Source organism: Rhincodon typus, chromosome 36 (genome assembly GCF_021869965.1).
Source record: "Rhincodon typus isolate 14 chromosome 36, sRhiTyp1.1, whole genome shotgun sequence".
In the NCBI taxonomy this organism is placed as follows: Eukaryota; Metazoa; Chordata; class Chondrichthyes; order Orectolobiformes; family Rhincodontidae; genus Rhincodon; species Rhincodon typus.
Window position 1 is genome coordinate 20,030,272 of NC_063367.1, and position 16,410 is coordinate 20,046,681.

Here is a 16,410-nt window from a genome sequence, read left to right on the forward strand (position 1 = left end):
GTTGGAAAGCTGGAAAAAGAGGATTTGGCAAAAAAGCCAATAGATTTGGAAAAGAAAACTGGAGATGTTGGAAAAATGGAAAAAGAGGATGTGGAAAAGAAACCTGAAGATATTGGGAAAGTAGAAAAAGAGGATGCAGAAAAGAAAATTGGAGACGTTGCAAAAATGGAGAAAGAGGATGTGGAAAAGAAACCTGAAGATGTTGAAAAGATGGAAAAAATTGAAGCTGAGAAAAAATCAATTGAAGGTGAACTGTTGACCAGAGAGGAAACAAAACAACAGGCACCAATCATTGAAAAGGTGTGGCCAGAGGATGTAATGAAGAAAGTGGAAAAGGAGGACTTTGCAAAGAAATCTGATGATGTTGAGAAGATGGATAGGGAGATACCAGAGAAGAAAACTCCAGATGCCATGAAGGAGAAAAAAGAGACTGAGGAAGCCAAAGTTATGGATAAAGAAAAACTGGGCAAAGATATATTAATGAGTGAACTTGTGGATTCTACTAAGCCCACACAAGACAAGATCCCTGCAGAGGTTGAGAAAATGGAAAAGTGTGTGCAGGAAAAGGAAGACTTGATGGAAAAAATGGATAAAGACATCCCACAGAAGGAAGTTGAAGCTGTGAAAGAACAATCAACAACTGAAAAATTTCTCACTGATATCCCAGAGAAGGAGCGTGCAACAAAAGATGATGAGCGACCAGACAGTTTCAAGTCTGCATATTCCCCAACTGATACACCAGTAAGCTCCATCAGTGAGACACAAAGTGTACAAAAGGATAAAACAGAAATGCTGTGTGAGTCAGTCTATTCATCAGAAGATGAAGATCTACCTGTGATTACGGAAAGTAAGACAATACTCGCAGATCAATTACCACCGACTACAGAAAAGGCAGCAACGCCAAAAAGCGAGGGAGACCTTTCTGTGAAGCCAACAGTTCCTGAGGACATTTCACCTGTAGACTATCAGAGTGTTCCTGTGGATAAAATTACACCCGCAGAAGTAAAAGAACATGATTGGTTACAATCAGAGACTTCTCTACATCTTCAGACTAAACCTGCAACAGAGTCTGGTTTACCCAAAACAGGAGCGAAGTCAGAAATTCAGGAAAGTGAATGCATCCACCTTGCAGAAGAGAAGACAACAGAGCAGCTAGAAATATGGGGAACAGACAGTGCGCACACCAGCCCAGAAGAAGAGCAGAAATCCCCTTCAGAGATTAGAAGTCATTCAGCAAGTGAGACTGAACCAATCGGCACGTACGCACAACCTGCCTTCGAATCCACTCAGTGGGATCCACCTTCCTACCAATCGCAATATTATTTGGAAAAGGACTCTGCTGTTCCAACTCTGGAATCCTGTTTAACCAAGTCATCTTCACTGAAGGATTCACTCACTGAAAAGAAGGTGGAGATGGGGACTGTAAGCGAGCACCAGTATTCTTCCTATGAAGATGAAAAGCGAGAATCTCCCAGTGAGCTTGATTACTCTTGGACTGTAGGGAAAGGACCTGAATCTGAGCATGCAGGAATGTTTGAAAAGGAACTGGACCTACCCCAGGAGCCAAAGCCTTCGGTTCCATCTCCTCCTCAACCCGAACCCGAACCCGAACATTCACGGACTCGCACAGAGCAGCTTGTTACTGCCGTTTCCATGACGGAACATGCGGTTGAAGAAACGATCAAGAAACCAACTGGGGAGAGCTTCACAAAAGAAGGGAAGCAACTGGACAGTTTTACAGGTGATGCTCTGTTTAAAGACGAGGAACAAGCCCTGGGGCAAAAGGACATGTATCCTCCCCCTGGCGGGTACGAGTACGCGGATATTTTGAGAGAGAGTGAGGCCGTGAGTTCCAGCAGGTTAACTCACCATCCACCTGAAGCATTAGGAGATCCGTTGTTGCTGTTAGATTACCAGCCCGTGTCCCAGAAAGAAACGAGCCCCTCTCCTGCTGCAGAAGTGGACTCCAGGACTGCGCTGGAAGATATTTCGTCAGCCAAGGCCCCCGAAGCTGGGAGGAAAGTCTTCACCTACACAGAGATCGATGAGAAAGTCACTGCTTTGGGCCTTGAAAACCTGGCAAGGTCTCAGAGGGAAACGGAATCGAAAGGTTTTGGCTACCTCTCCCAGGAGAGAGAGCTGCCCTTTGAAATGACCTGGGAGGCTGGGCAGCCTAGAAAGGACTCAGCACCCACACAAAAAGATCTATCACCTTGTAGCTTTCCACCAGAGGAACCAACCATGAAGTCTCCGCTTTCGGAAGGTGAGCTGAGAGCCGAAGGGTCGGTTCGCTGTACGGAAATTCCAGACGTGCATGGACCTCCATCTCCAACGTTGAAAGAAGCCCCACTGAGTGCACTGGGACAAGGAAAGGGTTGGGAGCTCCGTGAAACGACGGTGGAAGCTGGTAAGGACGGATATGCCAAAGCAGACTCAGCGCATCGTCCTGCTCAGCTCGAAGACAGAGAGATCCCAGCTCAAAGCATCATGGAGTCAAAAGACAGGTCCACCCCATCACTACCTTATACTGAGATCCCACATTTAGACGTTACTGCCTTAGGGAGCAGCATCGAATACACCTCAATGAGGCAGAGAGAACCAGATTCAAATATCCTGGGCTATTATGAGAAGGAAGTCGATGAAAGCAGCAGCGACTCGGAGTTAGAGAAAGGTGCCAAAGAGAAATCCGAGAAAGAATCTCCATTGGGAAAATCTCACCAAGAAAAGGAGCAGGGCGCTTCCTACTCGGAGATGCAGGAAGTGAGTGGGATCACTGTGAGCCCCAGTGTTGACCAGCAGCCCTGGGCCGACACATTGAGTATAGTAGGCAGTGCCCCCAAACAAGGCGATCGTGAGGACACCCAGAAGGACCAGCAGCTGCCGAAATCCGAGAAAGAGCAGTTCACTTCAAGCTGTGAGGAAAAGGATATCTTGTGTCCTGGCGATCTCGCCAGCTTTTCCCACGGACTAAAGCAACCTCATACCGAGGGCAGCGATACAGGGCATCGAGAGCAGGCCAGATCCCAGCCGGAAATGTTCCCCTTCACCGAGTCTCGGGGCACGGTGCCACCCGAAGAGGTAGGGAAAGATCCCGATGAAACCAGACTCCGGGAGGGACAGGCGCAGCTAATCCCGGACGATCTCTCTCTTGGCCGGGATCAGGAATCTCTCGGATCTATTCAGCAGTCCCCACCCACTGCTCCCACAGAGTCGTGGACAACCAAATTCAAACACCCAGAGCCAGAGAGTGTAAAGCATTCCGGGGCTCCGTGTGAATATTCCTCCTTTATGGAGGAGAGACCGTTCCCGGCTGTGCCGTTACAAGACAGTGGGATAAAGGATGAATACTTGGAGGTGTCGCCCAAAGCTGAATCTCTAACGTCACTTCCGAGTCCGTTTGTGGAAAGTAAACCATTCCCACAGGCGGCTCCGGTGGAGCTGAGCAGTGCAAAGTTGAAGGAAGCTCACTGCGCCTTGGCTCAGCCCCAACAAGACGACACATCCTCCCTCCAGACTCCCTCGCCTTCCTGCACCGCCACGGTTTTGCCAGGAACCCTCGGTGAAGCCAAAGGGAGAAGCCTGGATGAGGTCTCCGCCCTGGTTCCAGCAGATGAGGCAGTCTCCCAGTTTGTGGAAGCGGAGGACCTCTCGCCTCTGCCCGTGGAACATGGCTCAGCTTACCTGTGTGACATTGAAGACTCCACGCTATCCTGCCGGGTGGAATGCCAACGGTCAGAGACCTCCCCCTCTGCGCGCGAAACCAAACCGGAGAAGGGAGCGCCACCTTCGGAGGCCGGGCAGCTGCTGGAGGAGCACGCAGCACCCGAAACCAGGACAGCTCAGCCGCTGACCCTAATCCAACCCTCTCCTCCAACTCAACAGGTGCCAGCCACCAGCAATGGCCCAACGGAGATGAGCTTCAGCCCCCTGTTGGCGCAGGGCACCCCGGAGAAAGACCGAGACTCCTTCAGCACCTCCGCAACGTCGGACGACAAAAGCAGCCCAGGTTCCGAGCACGGCAAGTCCTGCTCCGAGGACGAGGCAGAGTGTTTAGTCCGGCCGTCCTCTCTCACCTCCGCTGACCAGACCTTCCGGCCGTTTCTGCCAGATGCCCAGAGGGGCAGGATGGCAGGCGACCAGGGAGATGCTACCTATGACCTGGAAGGGTGCCCGGGGGCGATGTCTGACCACAGGCTAGGCTTCACCTCGAGCGAGTACAAACACCAGAAGGACGAGCTCTCGCCCTCGTTCATCAACCCGAGCCCCCATGAGCTGTCGGATGACGACGACGATGACGACGGCCATTCCCAGGACGATGTCCGTACCTCGGTCCAGAAGCACTGCGCCCCCCAGCTGTTGGGTAGCCAACCCCATGTGACCCTGGGTGAAGAAACGCCACCTACCTCGGGCAGCGAATCGTTCCCCTTGAATTCAGACTCTGATGTCCCTCCCGAAACCGAGGAGTGCCCCTCAATAACTGCTGATGCTGCCATCGACTCTGACGAAGATGCGGATTACCTTCCTGTCGACAAGACCACCGGCTCAGCCCACCACTCAGCTGCGCGACCGGGCCTTGACCCACCCCCCGCTCCCTTGGTGGACCCTCAGCCTCATCCCCCACAGCCAGACGTCTGCATGGTCGATCCAGACGTCCTGGCCAACGAGCAGAACATCAGCAAGGCAGAGAGACTGATGAAGAAGGACCTGAAAGACAAGGTGAAGAGCACAAAGAAAATGATGAACAAGTCAAAGTCAGCGTCTCCTGGACGGAAAGCGGACTCGAAGGGGAAGCAACCGGCAGCCCCTGCCAGGCCGTCTCCGGCCAAAGACTCCGCTGAGAAATCGCCGAAGGCAGCTTCGACAAAGAAGAAGGAGAAAGAGCCATCTGAAAAAGTGCGAGCCTCCAGAACGAGCGATGTTCACATGTCCCGGGCTGATGACCGCGATGATATCTCCAGGTCTAGCCAGCCCAGCACGGGCAAGGCTATGGTCAATGGGATCAAGTCAAATTCAGGTGAGAATCTCCCCACCGATAAGCCATATTGCACGGCACCAGCTGTGATCCAGTCTGTAGTGTGTTTGCTTCACAATCACAAGGTCCTTGGTTCAAGTCCCACCCTTGGGGCCTACTGGGGCACCGGGTGAGAGCTCCACTGCCCAAGGAGCCTGTTTTCAGCTGAGGTTTTTAACTGAGATTCCTTCTGCCTTGCACCAATATTTATCTCCCGGTCAATGTCCCAGATACAGATGACTTTGTCCTTATCACACGGTTGCTTGTAGGAGTTCACGGAGTGCAAATTGGTTACAGTCTTTCCTGCATTGTAGCTGCAACTGCCTTTCAAACATATACAATATCTGGAAGGCCAAGTACAGGTGGAAAGTATACAGTGAATGGCAGAACCCTTAGGAGCATTGATATGCAGAGGGATCTGGGTGTGCAGGTCCACAGATCACTGAAGGTGGCCGTGCAGGTAGATAAGGTAGTCAAAAAAGGCCTATGACATGCTTGCCTTTATTGGAAGGGGCATGGAGTGTAAGGATAGACAAGTTATGCTGCAGCTTTATAGAACTTTAGTTAGGCCACATTTAGCATATTGTGTGCAGTTCTGATCACCACGCTACCAGAAGGATGTGGATGCTTTGGAGACGGTACAGAAAAGATTTACCAGGGTGTTGCCTGGTATGGGGGATTTTAGCTATGAAGAAAGGTTGGATAGACTGGGTTTGTTTTCACTGAGCCACGGGAGGTTGAGGGGTGACCTGATATAAGCTTCTAAGATTGTGAATGGCATGGATAGAATGGAAAGTATGAGGCTTTCTCCCAGGGTGTCCACTTTGCTGCCTTTTGCCCGTAACCGTTGATTCCTCAACCGACAAAAATATCTGTATCTCAGCCTTAACTATACACAAGGACTCTGCCCACACAGCTCTCTGTGGCAAGGAGTTCCAAAGACTTACCGTCTGAGAGAAGAAATCCCTTCTCATCTCAGTCGTAAATTGGTGCCCTTTTATTCGGAGACTGTGCCGTCTGGTCCTAGACTCTCCCATGAGGGAAAATGGGTGACAGTTGATTTTCAGACAGTGACTCCTGATGGTGCACTCTGCATCCTCTCCCCATCCCCTTTGGGACTTTCCCCCCGTTAATAAGCTGGAGCAGTCGATTCGGAGCTCTGTACCCGTCGCCTTGTTGCATGTTGACTGCTATTTTGGACAGTGCAGGGCCCACGTCAAACTGTCTAACCACTTTTCGGTCCTTTGACAGCCTCTACCAACTCCAAGCCCAACTCCACAGTGCCCCCAGGTCCTCCAGTGTACGTAGACCTGGCCTACATTCCCAACCACTGCAGCGGGAAGAACGTAGACCTGGAATTCTTCAAACGTGTCCGATCCTCCTATTACGTGGTGAGCGGGAATGACCCTGGAAGTGGGGAGCCGAGCCGAGCTGTGCTGGATGCCCTTTTGGAAGGAAAGGCCCAATGGGGCAGCAACCTTCAGGTGGGTATCTACCATTGACGTCATCTTTCCAATCCCTCTCCGAAACAATCCATCAGATCCCTCCCAGTCTACTTCATCTGACCCATTAGCGTATTCTTCTATTCCTGTCTCTCCCTCATACTTTATCCCCTTAACTATGTCGACACTATTTTCCCCTCCACTCGCAGGTTCCACATTTTCACCACTCTCTGGCTGAAGAGGTTCTTTCCCTGATTTCCTGACTGGGTTTATTAGTGACTGTTCCGCATTGATGGTGTACAATTCTGCTTTTCCCCACAAGTGGAAATATTTCCTCTATGTCTCATACAAAGAGGTGAATAGAGAATTCCATGCTGTGTTGTGACTTTACCCATTCCAATATACACCAACTGAAGTGCTTGTAGAAGCCACCTTCAAAAGGAACATCTTCCCCTTGAATCCCTCCATCCTGTAGCCCTGCAACCCTCTGAAATATCTGTGCTCCTCCAACTCTGGTCTCCTGACCATCCCCATTTTTAATCATTTTGCCATTGGCACTGTGCTCTCAGTAGCTTGGGGCCTGAGTTCAGGAATTCCCTCTGTTTCTCCCTCCCTCCTTTAAAAACCTGCCACTTCTTAACAACCGTCCAGCCCAGTATCTCCTGATGCATCAAATTTTGTTTTGCAATGCTGCTCCTGCAAAATTGTTTTGCTATCTCAATGACGATATATAAATGCAAGTTGTTGTTGTGAAAAGGCAACACTTTGCCCAGTCAGAGTGAGCTTGCCAGACAAGCAGCACCATTTTTATTTCAACTGTAGTGCAAGTTGTTGTGACGTTTTGAAAGTTTGGCATTCTTGCCTTTTGCCCTGACGCGCACCAGACTTTTGGCAACATCTCTTTCTTTTCAGCGAGACTCGTGTTCTGTACTACAAAGTCTCTATTTACTGCAGTTCTGTAACAGGAAGGCTTTGTTTGCCTGTTCTAGGTGACACTAATACCGACCCATGATACGGAAGTGACGCGGGAGTGGTACCAACAGACCCACGAGCGACAGCAAGAGCTAAACATCATGGTGCTGGCTAGCAGTAGCACGGTGGTAATGCAGGATGAGTCGTTCCCAGCATGCAAGATTGAATTCTGAGCTCATCCACCTCCAATCACCCTGCTTGCCAACCTGATGGAGGAACCCTGCTTTGTCATTCCCTTCTTATCTTCCTACACTAATTTTTATTTTTAAACTAAGGTCAAAAGCGCATTTTAAGGCTATATTTGCAGCTTAATGTTAAGAAAAGGAAACAAAATGAGTGTGACAGCCTCCACAAAAAGGGGACTAGTTTGGAGACTGATTTGCTATTGGGGGATTCCTTTTACTGTGGATCATCCCAAGATGTTACTGTTTCTGCACGTCGAAGATTGGAACTGGGACGCCATTGAAATAATTAGTTTATTTCTATACCCATTGCATGGTTTCGTAGAATTGGAAGGTTGTCTGCTTAACTTAAGATGATTGTCAGATTTTCACTCCAAGGGAACAGTGTCCAGATCGATGATTCCCTTTGCAGGTTAAGGGACTAAGATGGTTTTGAGGAACTTAATTTTAAGAGTACATTTTGTATGAAAAGGAAACTTTGCCTCCTAGGCTCGAACGAAAACACACCTTTCATTTCCAGAGTAGCATCCACACCCTTCTCTACCCTCTAACTTCAGGCAGGTGGTGAAAATATGCATAGTAACATAGAGTTGGAAGAGGGGGCAAGTTAGTTGTTCCTTGTTCGATTCTCCGCTCTGTAAACTGGCCATGATGTAATGATGCTCCAGAGTCAGAACTGCAGACTGTTACAAGTCTAAACTTGGGGATGACAAATACAAAAGGTCAGATCGTAGAGGGGAACATTAGATGTAAGGAGTTGGTATAGCAGCTGAAACTGAGACAGCATTGAAAACTTAACACTGGGATTCAGATTAAGCAGGGTGGAGATCGAACGGGCCATTTCCTGGTATTGTCAGTCCTCTTGTTACAAAGTATTTAAATTATTTTTCTATCGGTTGTCCAAAATTTCCTTAAAAGCGGGGACTGATCATGTTTTGGGGCAATCTATGCAGGGAATACTTACATGAGTGTGGAAGCCTGTCAGTTATTCAGGCATTTTCAATGTTTGCCATGAGTTACAATGCAAACTGTGAACAAGACACATGAGCAATAGATACTGATATATATTTAAAGAGACAGAATCCTTTTTTGTACCAGTCACCTCAAACTGGACATCAAAAACTATCCCTGCACAAAATACAAATACAGAGCTTGGACTAAAGATCAATTCACTTTATTTCTAGCTGTCACATTATTTAAATTGTTTGAGTTGTGTAAAGAAACTGTGACTTTGGAACTGAGAATTTACCTTTTAAAGGGGTTTTGTTTCAAGTGTTAAACACAACCTGTCAAAGCTAACAAAAGGGGACCTGTCTCTTTAAGAAGGCAATATCTGGTTTTAAATAGTACTACTTAAAGTTATCAGTCTTTAAGCACGCACACTTCACTGGGCAGATTCTGATCACACTGGTCGAGTGTGCTTTAGAAAGGCTAGTGATGATTCCAGTGTGTTTCCCAACAGACATCCTCAATGTGAGCTTATCGTTAAAGACATTTGAAGCTTGCTGGACTGAGCAGAACACATCACTGATGGAGTGTATTGTGTGCTTTGCCGACCAATAAACAAAGTGTATAAAGCAGCGAGCTATGGTGCAGGGGGTTCACTGTAATAGTTCCATTTCAGTGTAATACACCTTGAGCTGCATTCCAGTGACCTCCCTGTTTAACCATCGAATCAGATTTTACCCATGGTTTTTCATGGGGCAGTTCTGTTTCTTCTGCTAATTGCAAATGATGATGTCTTGATGTTGACAATGTTGCTTAGAGCCAAGTGTTAAGGTCTCACTGGATCTAACCACCACCCCCCCCCAAATTCCTGGTAGTGGTCATGACCTCAGTGACACAGCAATCGATGGACGATTAGACCACTGCATGTTGTACGAGATCAGGGTACCGTGACCAGACAGCTCCCTATTTTGAGTATCGGGATTTAATGACAACGGCAGGGGATGGGGGGGTAAAGTTGGATATTGCCTTTTAAACAAACCAAAGGAAGTGTGAGGAGCCTCCATTGTGCTTAAATATCAGGTGTGGTTGCCTTAGACATTAGGATGAATGTAGCTAAATTAATGCACTACTGCTGCAGCAATGCAGAGCTGGGACTGGCTGTGTTGTTTTTGTGTTGCCAATTTACTGCGCTCTGTTCATGGGCATGTTTCAGGCAGTGTGATCCCACTGTCAATTTCAAGGGAGTTCTGTTTTTGTTGTGTCATTTCTTTAAATTCCCACAAGAGGTTTAAACTGATAGTGTAGAGGACCAAATCTATAACCAACTCTGATTTAAGGAAAGAGTAATATTGTGATAAAATTGTGCAGCGTAGGGGAAAGACTCCCTGGCAGTAGGTTGAACAAGTCTTTGGCTATACTGTTGTTTTCAGTAGATTCGTATAGCTATGTAGGTGTTCCATTTCCCGAGCATATCATTGCAGCTGTTCTTAAGTCTAAAACGATTTCAACCAGAACCATTGCCCCTTTATTTTTCCTGTCACCTCTTACCAGTTCTCCAAGTTCCATCGGGTGATGGCTAATTCTACCCAGCACTGAGTCCCTTGAACAGTAGATTAGTCACTAATTACACTGCAGACTGACTCCCCTCTGGATGTGTCTGTTGTCAAAATAATAGGTGCTCAACACAATAGAGGCTGCTTTTCTCGAGTACCTTCACTTGAAGCTAGCTAACTATGAACAACTCCCAAACAACTGAAGTAACAAACAGTCAACCAAGTTAAACAGTCACACTGTGAGAATCAGATCTTCCAATTAGTCTGGCAGAATGATTTTGGGGAGCATGGGGGCTACTTTTTTTTGTTCTGAACATGCTGGAGTGGGTGTGTAAGAATTTCCCCTTCAGTTTCGAAGCTAATAAAATCAAATGCCCACTTCTGAAAAAAAGAACACTGCGGAAAAAACAAACTGACAAAGGAAGAGACAAGCAAGGGTTAGGATTAAAAACAGTAGCAGAAAGTGCTGGAGAAACTCAGTGGGTCTGGCAGCATCTGTGGAAAGAAAAAAAGACAGTTAATATATCTAGTGCAGTATGACTTCAGAACTGAGTTGCTTGCAAAATATGAGTTGGTTACACTGTACACTAATTATATTTGAGACTAGTTCATTGCTGGATACATCTGAAGAGTTGTATCAGATCCAGAACATTACCTCTGTGTCTCCCTTCACAGATGCTGCAAGAACTGCTGAGTCGCTCCAGCATTTTTTATTTTCACTTCATATCCCCAGCGTCCACAGTATTGGGCTTCTGTTACGGGATTGTGACAAACTCCAGTTCCTGTTTGTTGCTGGAGCGGGGAAATTGAGGCAATGTGACAATGTGTTGGTTGTGTTAAGCACAGTATCTCAACGCACATAATTTAACCTTGTCTATAGCAGAGGGAAATGTTGAGGACCCGAGTCGTTCCCTCTGTGTGCGTGTGTGTGTGTGTGTGTGTGTGTGTGTTGGAAGCAGGTTGGTTTGTATGTATAATGTGGGTTTGTATATATTTAATGTATGTGCATCTAGGCAGCTCAATAGGATGACAATGGAATGTCCCAAGCATCCCATCTCAAGGCATCTAGATTTACATTTGGAAGTCTTTAACACAGTGTACAAACATCTGTAGTTTAGCCTGTGTTGGGTCAGTGTATAATGTAATGCATAAAAAGTGAGATGTATTGTACCTGGTACTGGATCTGTCCAAAAGCAGATCAGTGTTTGAGAGTGAAGCCCACAGATTGAACAGATTGGTCTGTGCTGTTGGTTGTAGACCATTCTTTCTTTTGAAACATAGTGCTGTCCAAAATTGAGGGAGGCATTTAGATTAGCAGAGGAAGTGTGTAAAGTCTGTTTTGATCTCATACTTTATCTCGTTAGCATGTTAAACAAGTTGTGCAGTGTTAGGAGGCACTGTGGTACTAAACATGGAGAGGAAAGCATTCGAAATGTACATTTGATGTCAGTGAATTGGCATTTCTCCAGTCGACAGCTTTTTTACTTCAGAGAGTAGCGCTCACACTGAAATAGACAACGGATTGTGAACTAGACTTTCCACGGTGACCGTATCACCAGGAATACGGAGTCCTGTCTCCAATATCCCATTCCATAGGAGGGCACCAATTTCTTCTTGCATTACTTCCCTCCAGATTACCAACCACCTGGTTCTGGAATCCTTAAATCCCCTCCGCCCCGCTCCCCCCTCCCCACCCCCAAGATATTTGGGACTTCATCTTGTGTGAACAAGGGGAAAGTGCAGACTAGAAAAAGGTACTAAAGGGAATATTGTTAGTTTTGGCTTGTTTATAACTTGAGAAACGTAAAAGATTTTTTTCTTCTTTTAATATCTGTTTACTTTGTTATTTTAAGATCCTCTCCTCAAAAGGACTGGACCCGCACTTTTTATCGTGACAGTGTTATAACCATATTTCTTCAGTCCAAAACCTTGTATACGTTTGACCATGACGTTCTGCAACACCAGTTATTCATTAGATTATAGGAAACATAACTGAAGTCCAGAGGGAGATCAGTTCTCGTGAAGCATAATTTATAACTTATTTGTCTTGTAGATTATAATCAGTGTTTTATATAGATTTATAGTTTGTTAATTTATAAGCACAACTCTAACCAGTATTGTAGCTGTAAGATGACATGTTTACATAGAGTTCATTTGCACTCCATTTATAGAGGCTATGCCTTTCAAATGGGTTCATTTGCATTTATATTTTAATTCTGAAGTCTAAGAGACAATGGAACAAATTCTCTTCTCATTTTGATCACAAATACATTTTTTGTTGTTTAAAGAAAGATGCTGAACTTCCAGTTTAGCGTGAGATTTTTCAGGAACTTATTTTCTTGATGAAGCCTTTTTCTTTCTCCCCCACCTCCCCCCATCTTCCACTTCCAGGAGAGTATTGACACACATCCTGAAAGGTCATAATTTGGTTGCGATACATTTAATTCCTCCATTGTTTTCATTCACACTGAAGGAACGACCACTCAGTTTATCGCTGTCACTCTGCTCACAGCCCAAGTACATTTCTCACCTCCTCCACCTTCTCTATCAGTGACTATTCACCTGTTCCCTGTCTTCTTGCAGCCTATTTACAATCTCCCCAGCACAGAGTTGGTTCCCTTGTAAATCTCCATATTCTGTTTGTCATGGAGCAGAGTTCTCCCACAATATTCTTTCCAATTTTGCATCAAACTATCCCATCCTAACCCGCAGTTTACAGAATGAGCCCAGAACCTGTCTACAGAGAATGCGTCTGTCCCCTGGGACCAGCTCAGCCTAAATCCAGTCTTGTAATGTCCAAACTGTTGCCAACCAGAAATCAGCCTCAGCTCTTTAATAAAATACATCCTTAATACTCCGGGACTAAGTAAAGTTCTGCAGTCTTTCAATTTCCAAATCTCCAACAGTCTGTCAAACAACTTGCCTTTCCTCATGTCCTAGTAATTATTTTCATGCTGTCTTGGTCTCCGTTCTGTTATGTGTTATGGGGTGGCCATGATGGTACATATTGACTCCATTCAGTTGCATGTTATTTCAAGCCCTTCCCACAGGGAGGTGGTTTCTTTCATCTCATCCCTGTACAACTTTGTTCAGTTCTGACAATCTAATTATCACCACATCGAGAGAGAGAGAGAGAGATGTACGTGTTGGCAGGACTGAGGAAAAGTGGATCAAGATGTTCAATGCAGTACTATGGAAAAAGCGCAGGGGAGTAAGACTAATTAGATAACTTTCAGAGAGCTAGTACCAGTGTGATTGGCTGAATGGCCTTGTGTCGCTGTATCATTCTGTAATTGGATAACTAATTGCAAAATCCCTTGAAAGCTGGTTCCCAAATGTCTAGCCATCAGCTGGACAGATAAACCAAAGCCAAGATATTGGACTAATATCTTTTGTAGAACAGCTGCTTCTTCAGAGACAGTTTCAGAATTCGGTTTCTGGTTTTTGGGCTTTTTGTTTTAAACAGAAAAAATAAATAGTTTGAAGAGAGTTTGAGCAACTCTTAGACCCTAACAGAGAGATCCAGAAATACTTCCGAGATGGGCAGTGGCCAGTTCAGAAGGTGCAGTGAACTCAGTCGCATAATGCTGTCTGAATCTTCCGGAGTGTGGGAATTTTATCTCTTCCTTCCATTGGACCAAACGTAAAAGTGAAACTAGGGAAGGGGCACAGGTCTGGGAGTCAGAGTAGGGTAGGTATTAATAAATAGGCCCAACATCCTCTGACTGCACTCCCTCTTCTTTAATCTTTTATCGTCATTTGACTTCAGAATCCAGAAGCTCTTTAAGTTTTACTCTGTGTTAGCTTAACAGTACAACCTTAACCCACTCAATCCTGGTCTGGATAACAAATATAATGCTGCGGTATCCCAATGAATCACCTTAAAAAAAGTAAAATTCTGACCCTGCCCCTCGCTCTGGTTGGATTTTGCCAAGTTTGCCTGAATGCTGAAGGCCAGTATTAAGCAACATTGTGGAAAATGCTCCATTGATGTTCAAAAGATGTTCCCTCTACCCCACCCCAAATATTTGCCCCAATTTCCTGAGCCCCTAAAGTGGATGCTGTGGGCGTCATGTATGATGTGCAAGCTTTAGTTTTCTGTTCGCTTGCGAAGATAGCGAGCTAGACTGGTGCTGTCTGCTGCCAAGTTCACAAAGATTCTGCATTGTTTACACAGCAATAAATTTAATGAGCATTAGTCAAGAGAATTAAGAAGCAGGTTTTTGTGAATCTTGTCAAATGCACCATAGTTTATCCTTGCCTTGGCATTAGGACAAGCCTCTTGTTTGCTGCCATCTTTTATTAGGGTGGTCCTACTCCATTAATATATTCTAGTGGCAGACAATGACCTTAAATTGGGCTTGCTCTGTTGTGGTCTTTTTATCTTGTTCCTGTCTATTAACCATCTCAAAATCTTGTACATTGTTGACTCCAACACGAGCATCCTATCCTTCCTTCCCTCATAAAGTGAGAATGATTTTTTTATTTAAATTTTCAGCTGCGTATTCTAACACTCTTATCCAAAAGGGACCCAACTATTCATCATTTATCAATGTGTGCCCTATCCCAGCTCCTACAATGCACATTCTAATCAGAATTGTTTTGAGAGAGTGGGGAGAGCAATAGTCAAAATTAATGTTGAACATTCCCTGCTTTGTGTGTGACTGAATTATTTGCAAAAAAGACCATTTTTTTTTTGTGACCGGTATCTGGCTGTTTATAAACTACTGACTCCTTCCGATTGAAGACTCCGCTGTTTGCAGTAAACTGGTCACCATCCAAATTTAAAAGGTCAATCCCTTTATCTCCCCCCAACCATACCATTAATCTTCAGATTTCAAAGGCACTATTTCTTTAGAGATGAGGTGGATGCCACAGCGAACATTTCTGAAAGAGCCCAAGACATGTTGACTGGGTCTTCCCAGTGTGTTTTAAAATTTATATATATGTGAAAAAGCTATTTGATTTTATTTCAATTTTAAAAAGAAAAGGTGTGAATGAAAATTTTCCATAAAGGCTATCCATTTTAGCACAGATAGGTGTAAAAAAAAGAACGTACTGAATACTTTAAAAAAAACAAAGATGTACATGTGAGTGTAGAAACTGGCACAGGGTTTATTGTGAGCTAAAGAATATTGACCTCTCTGACAATGCCGTTTGTGTTTACTGTCTCTAACTGTGAATACATCAACCCTTGCAATCCCGTGGGATATACAATGAGCTAAATTCAGCACATTTCCACTTTAATTTTTCAGTTGGAAGTTCAACGGGAGAGTTTGGGGTTTTCAAATGTGGGGGGAGAGAATTGTAATTCAGCAAAAATTTTAAAAAAAGAGCCTGTCAAAACTCTTGAGATTTAATGCAAAGATGATATTACATTCGAGACACACCCCTGTTTAGAATAGGACATTGGGAATTTAATTAAAACTTTTTAAGGAAAAGAGACCTCTTGCTTGTTTTTTGCATGTGACATTTATCCCTATGTTATATTCCTGTATGTAATAGTTTAAAAAAAAATTTCAAAAAAATATAAAAAGCAACTTGTCTTAACTGTAATCAGATGGACTTGTAAACATCCTGAAGCTTTCCTCCTTTCAGTTTCATGGTGTAAAAACAATTCTGTAGTGACCATTTCTCTGCGCAATATTAATATTTAGTTCAGAATTTGTGTGCAATATTCTGTATCTCTTAATCGCGAACTACTGAAATTTATTGTAAAAGGGAACAGTCTGATTATCGCCAATAAAAAAAAGTACATCTATTAAAACCTAGTTGTAAGAGCATCTTTAGTGGTTTCAGTCCCTACACGTGACAGATCTGTTACAATCTCACCTCCCACCCTGCCTTGGATTTCTCCTTATGATGTGGAGATGCTGAACTGGAGTGGACAAAGTCTGAAGTCACACGACACCAGGTTATAGTCCAACAAATTTATTTGAAACCTCAAGCTTTCGGAGCGCAGCTGCTTCATCAAGTGAAGTCTGACCTTCACCTGATGAAGGGGCAGCGCTCAAAGCTTGTGATTTCAATAAACCTGTTGTACTATAACCTGGTGTCGTGTGATTTCTGACTTCGATTTCTCCCTACTCTGTGTGCAAGTTTGAGAGTCACTTGGGGATGTTACATACTGTTCACACACTTGATAAGTGTCCACATTTTGTTTTTGTTTTGCGTGTAAATATTGCTGATATCAGGGTGAGAGACTTGAATGCTTCCCCAGGGAGAGGAGATAGTAAGAGTTGAGACTAATCCTGAACAAACTCCCTGTCTGTATGCAAACTCTAAAACCTCCCTAACTGCTC

At 44.9% G+C, this 16,410-nt stretch overlaps 1 protein-coding gene across 1 annotated transcript in view; it reads left to right on the plus strand.

Annotated features, from left to right (window-relative positions):
* The window catches only part of LOC109923494 (microtubule-associated protein 1A-like), a 20,799-nt gene extending 4,924 nt beyond the window's left edge, over positions 1-15,875 (plus strand). The window contains 3 exon segments of the mRNA XM_020523525.2: positions 1-5,014; positions 6,263-6,495; positions 7,443-15,875. The exon segment at positions 1-5,014 is cut by the window's left edge and continues 318 nt beyond it. Coding sequence (XP_020379114.2) covers positions 1-5,014; positions 6,263-6,495; positions 7,443-7,598 — 5,403 coding nt within the window. The 3' untranslated portion in view covers positions 7,599-15,875.
* Positions 15,876-16,410: the final 535 nt, after the last annotated feature.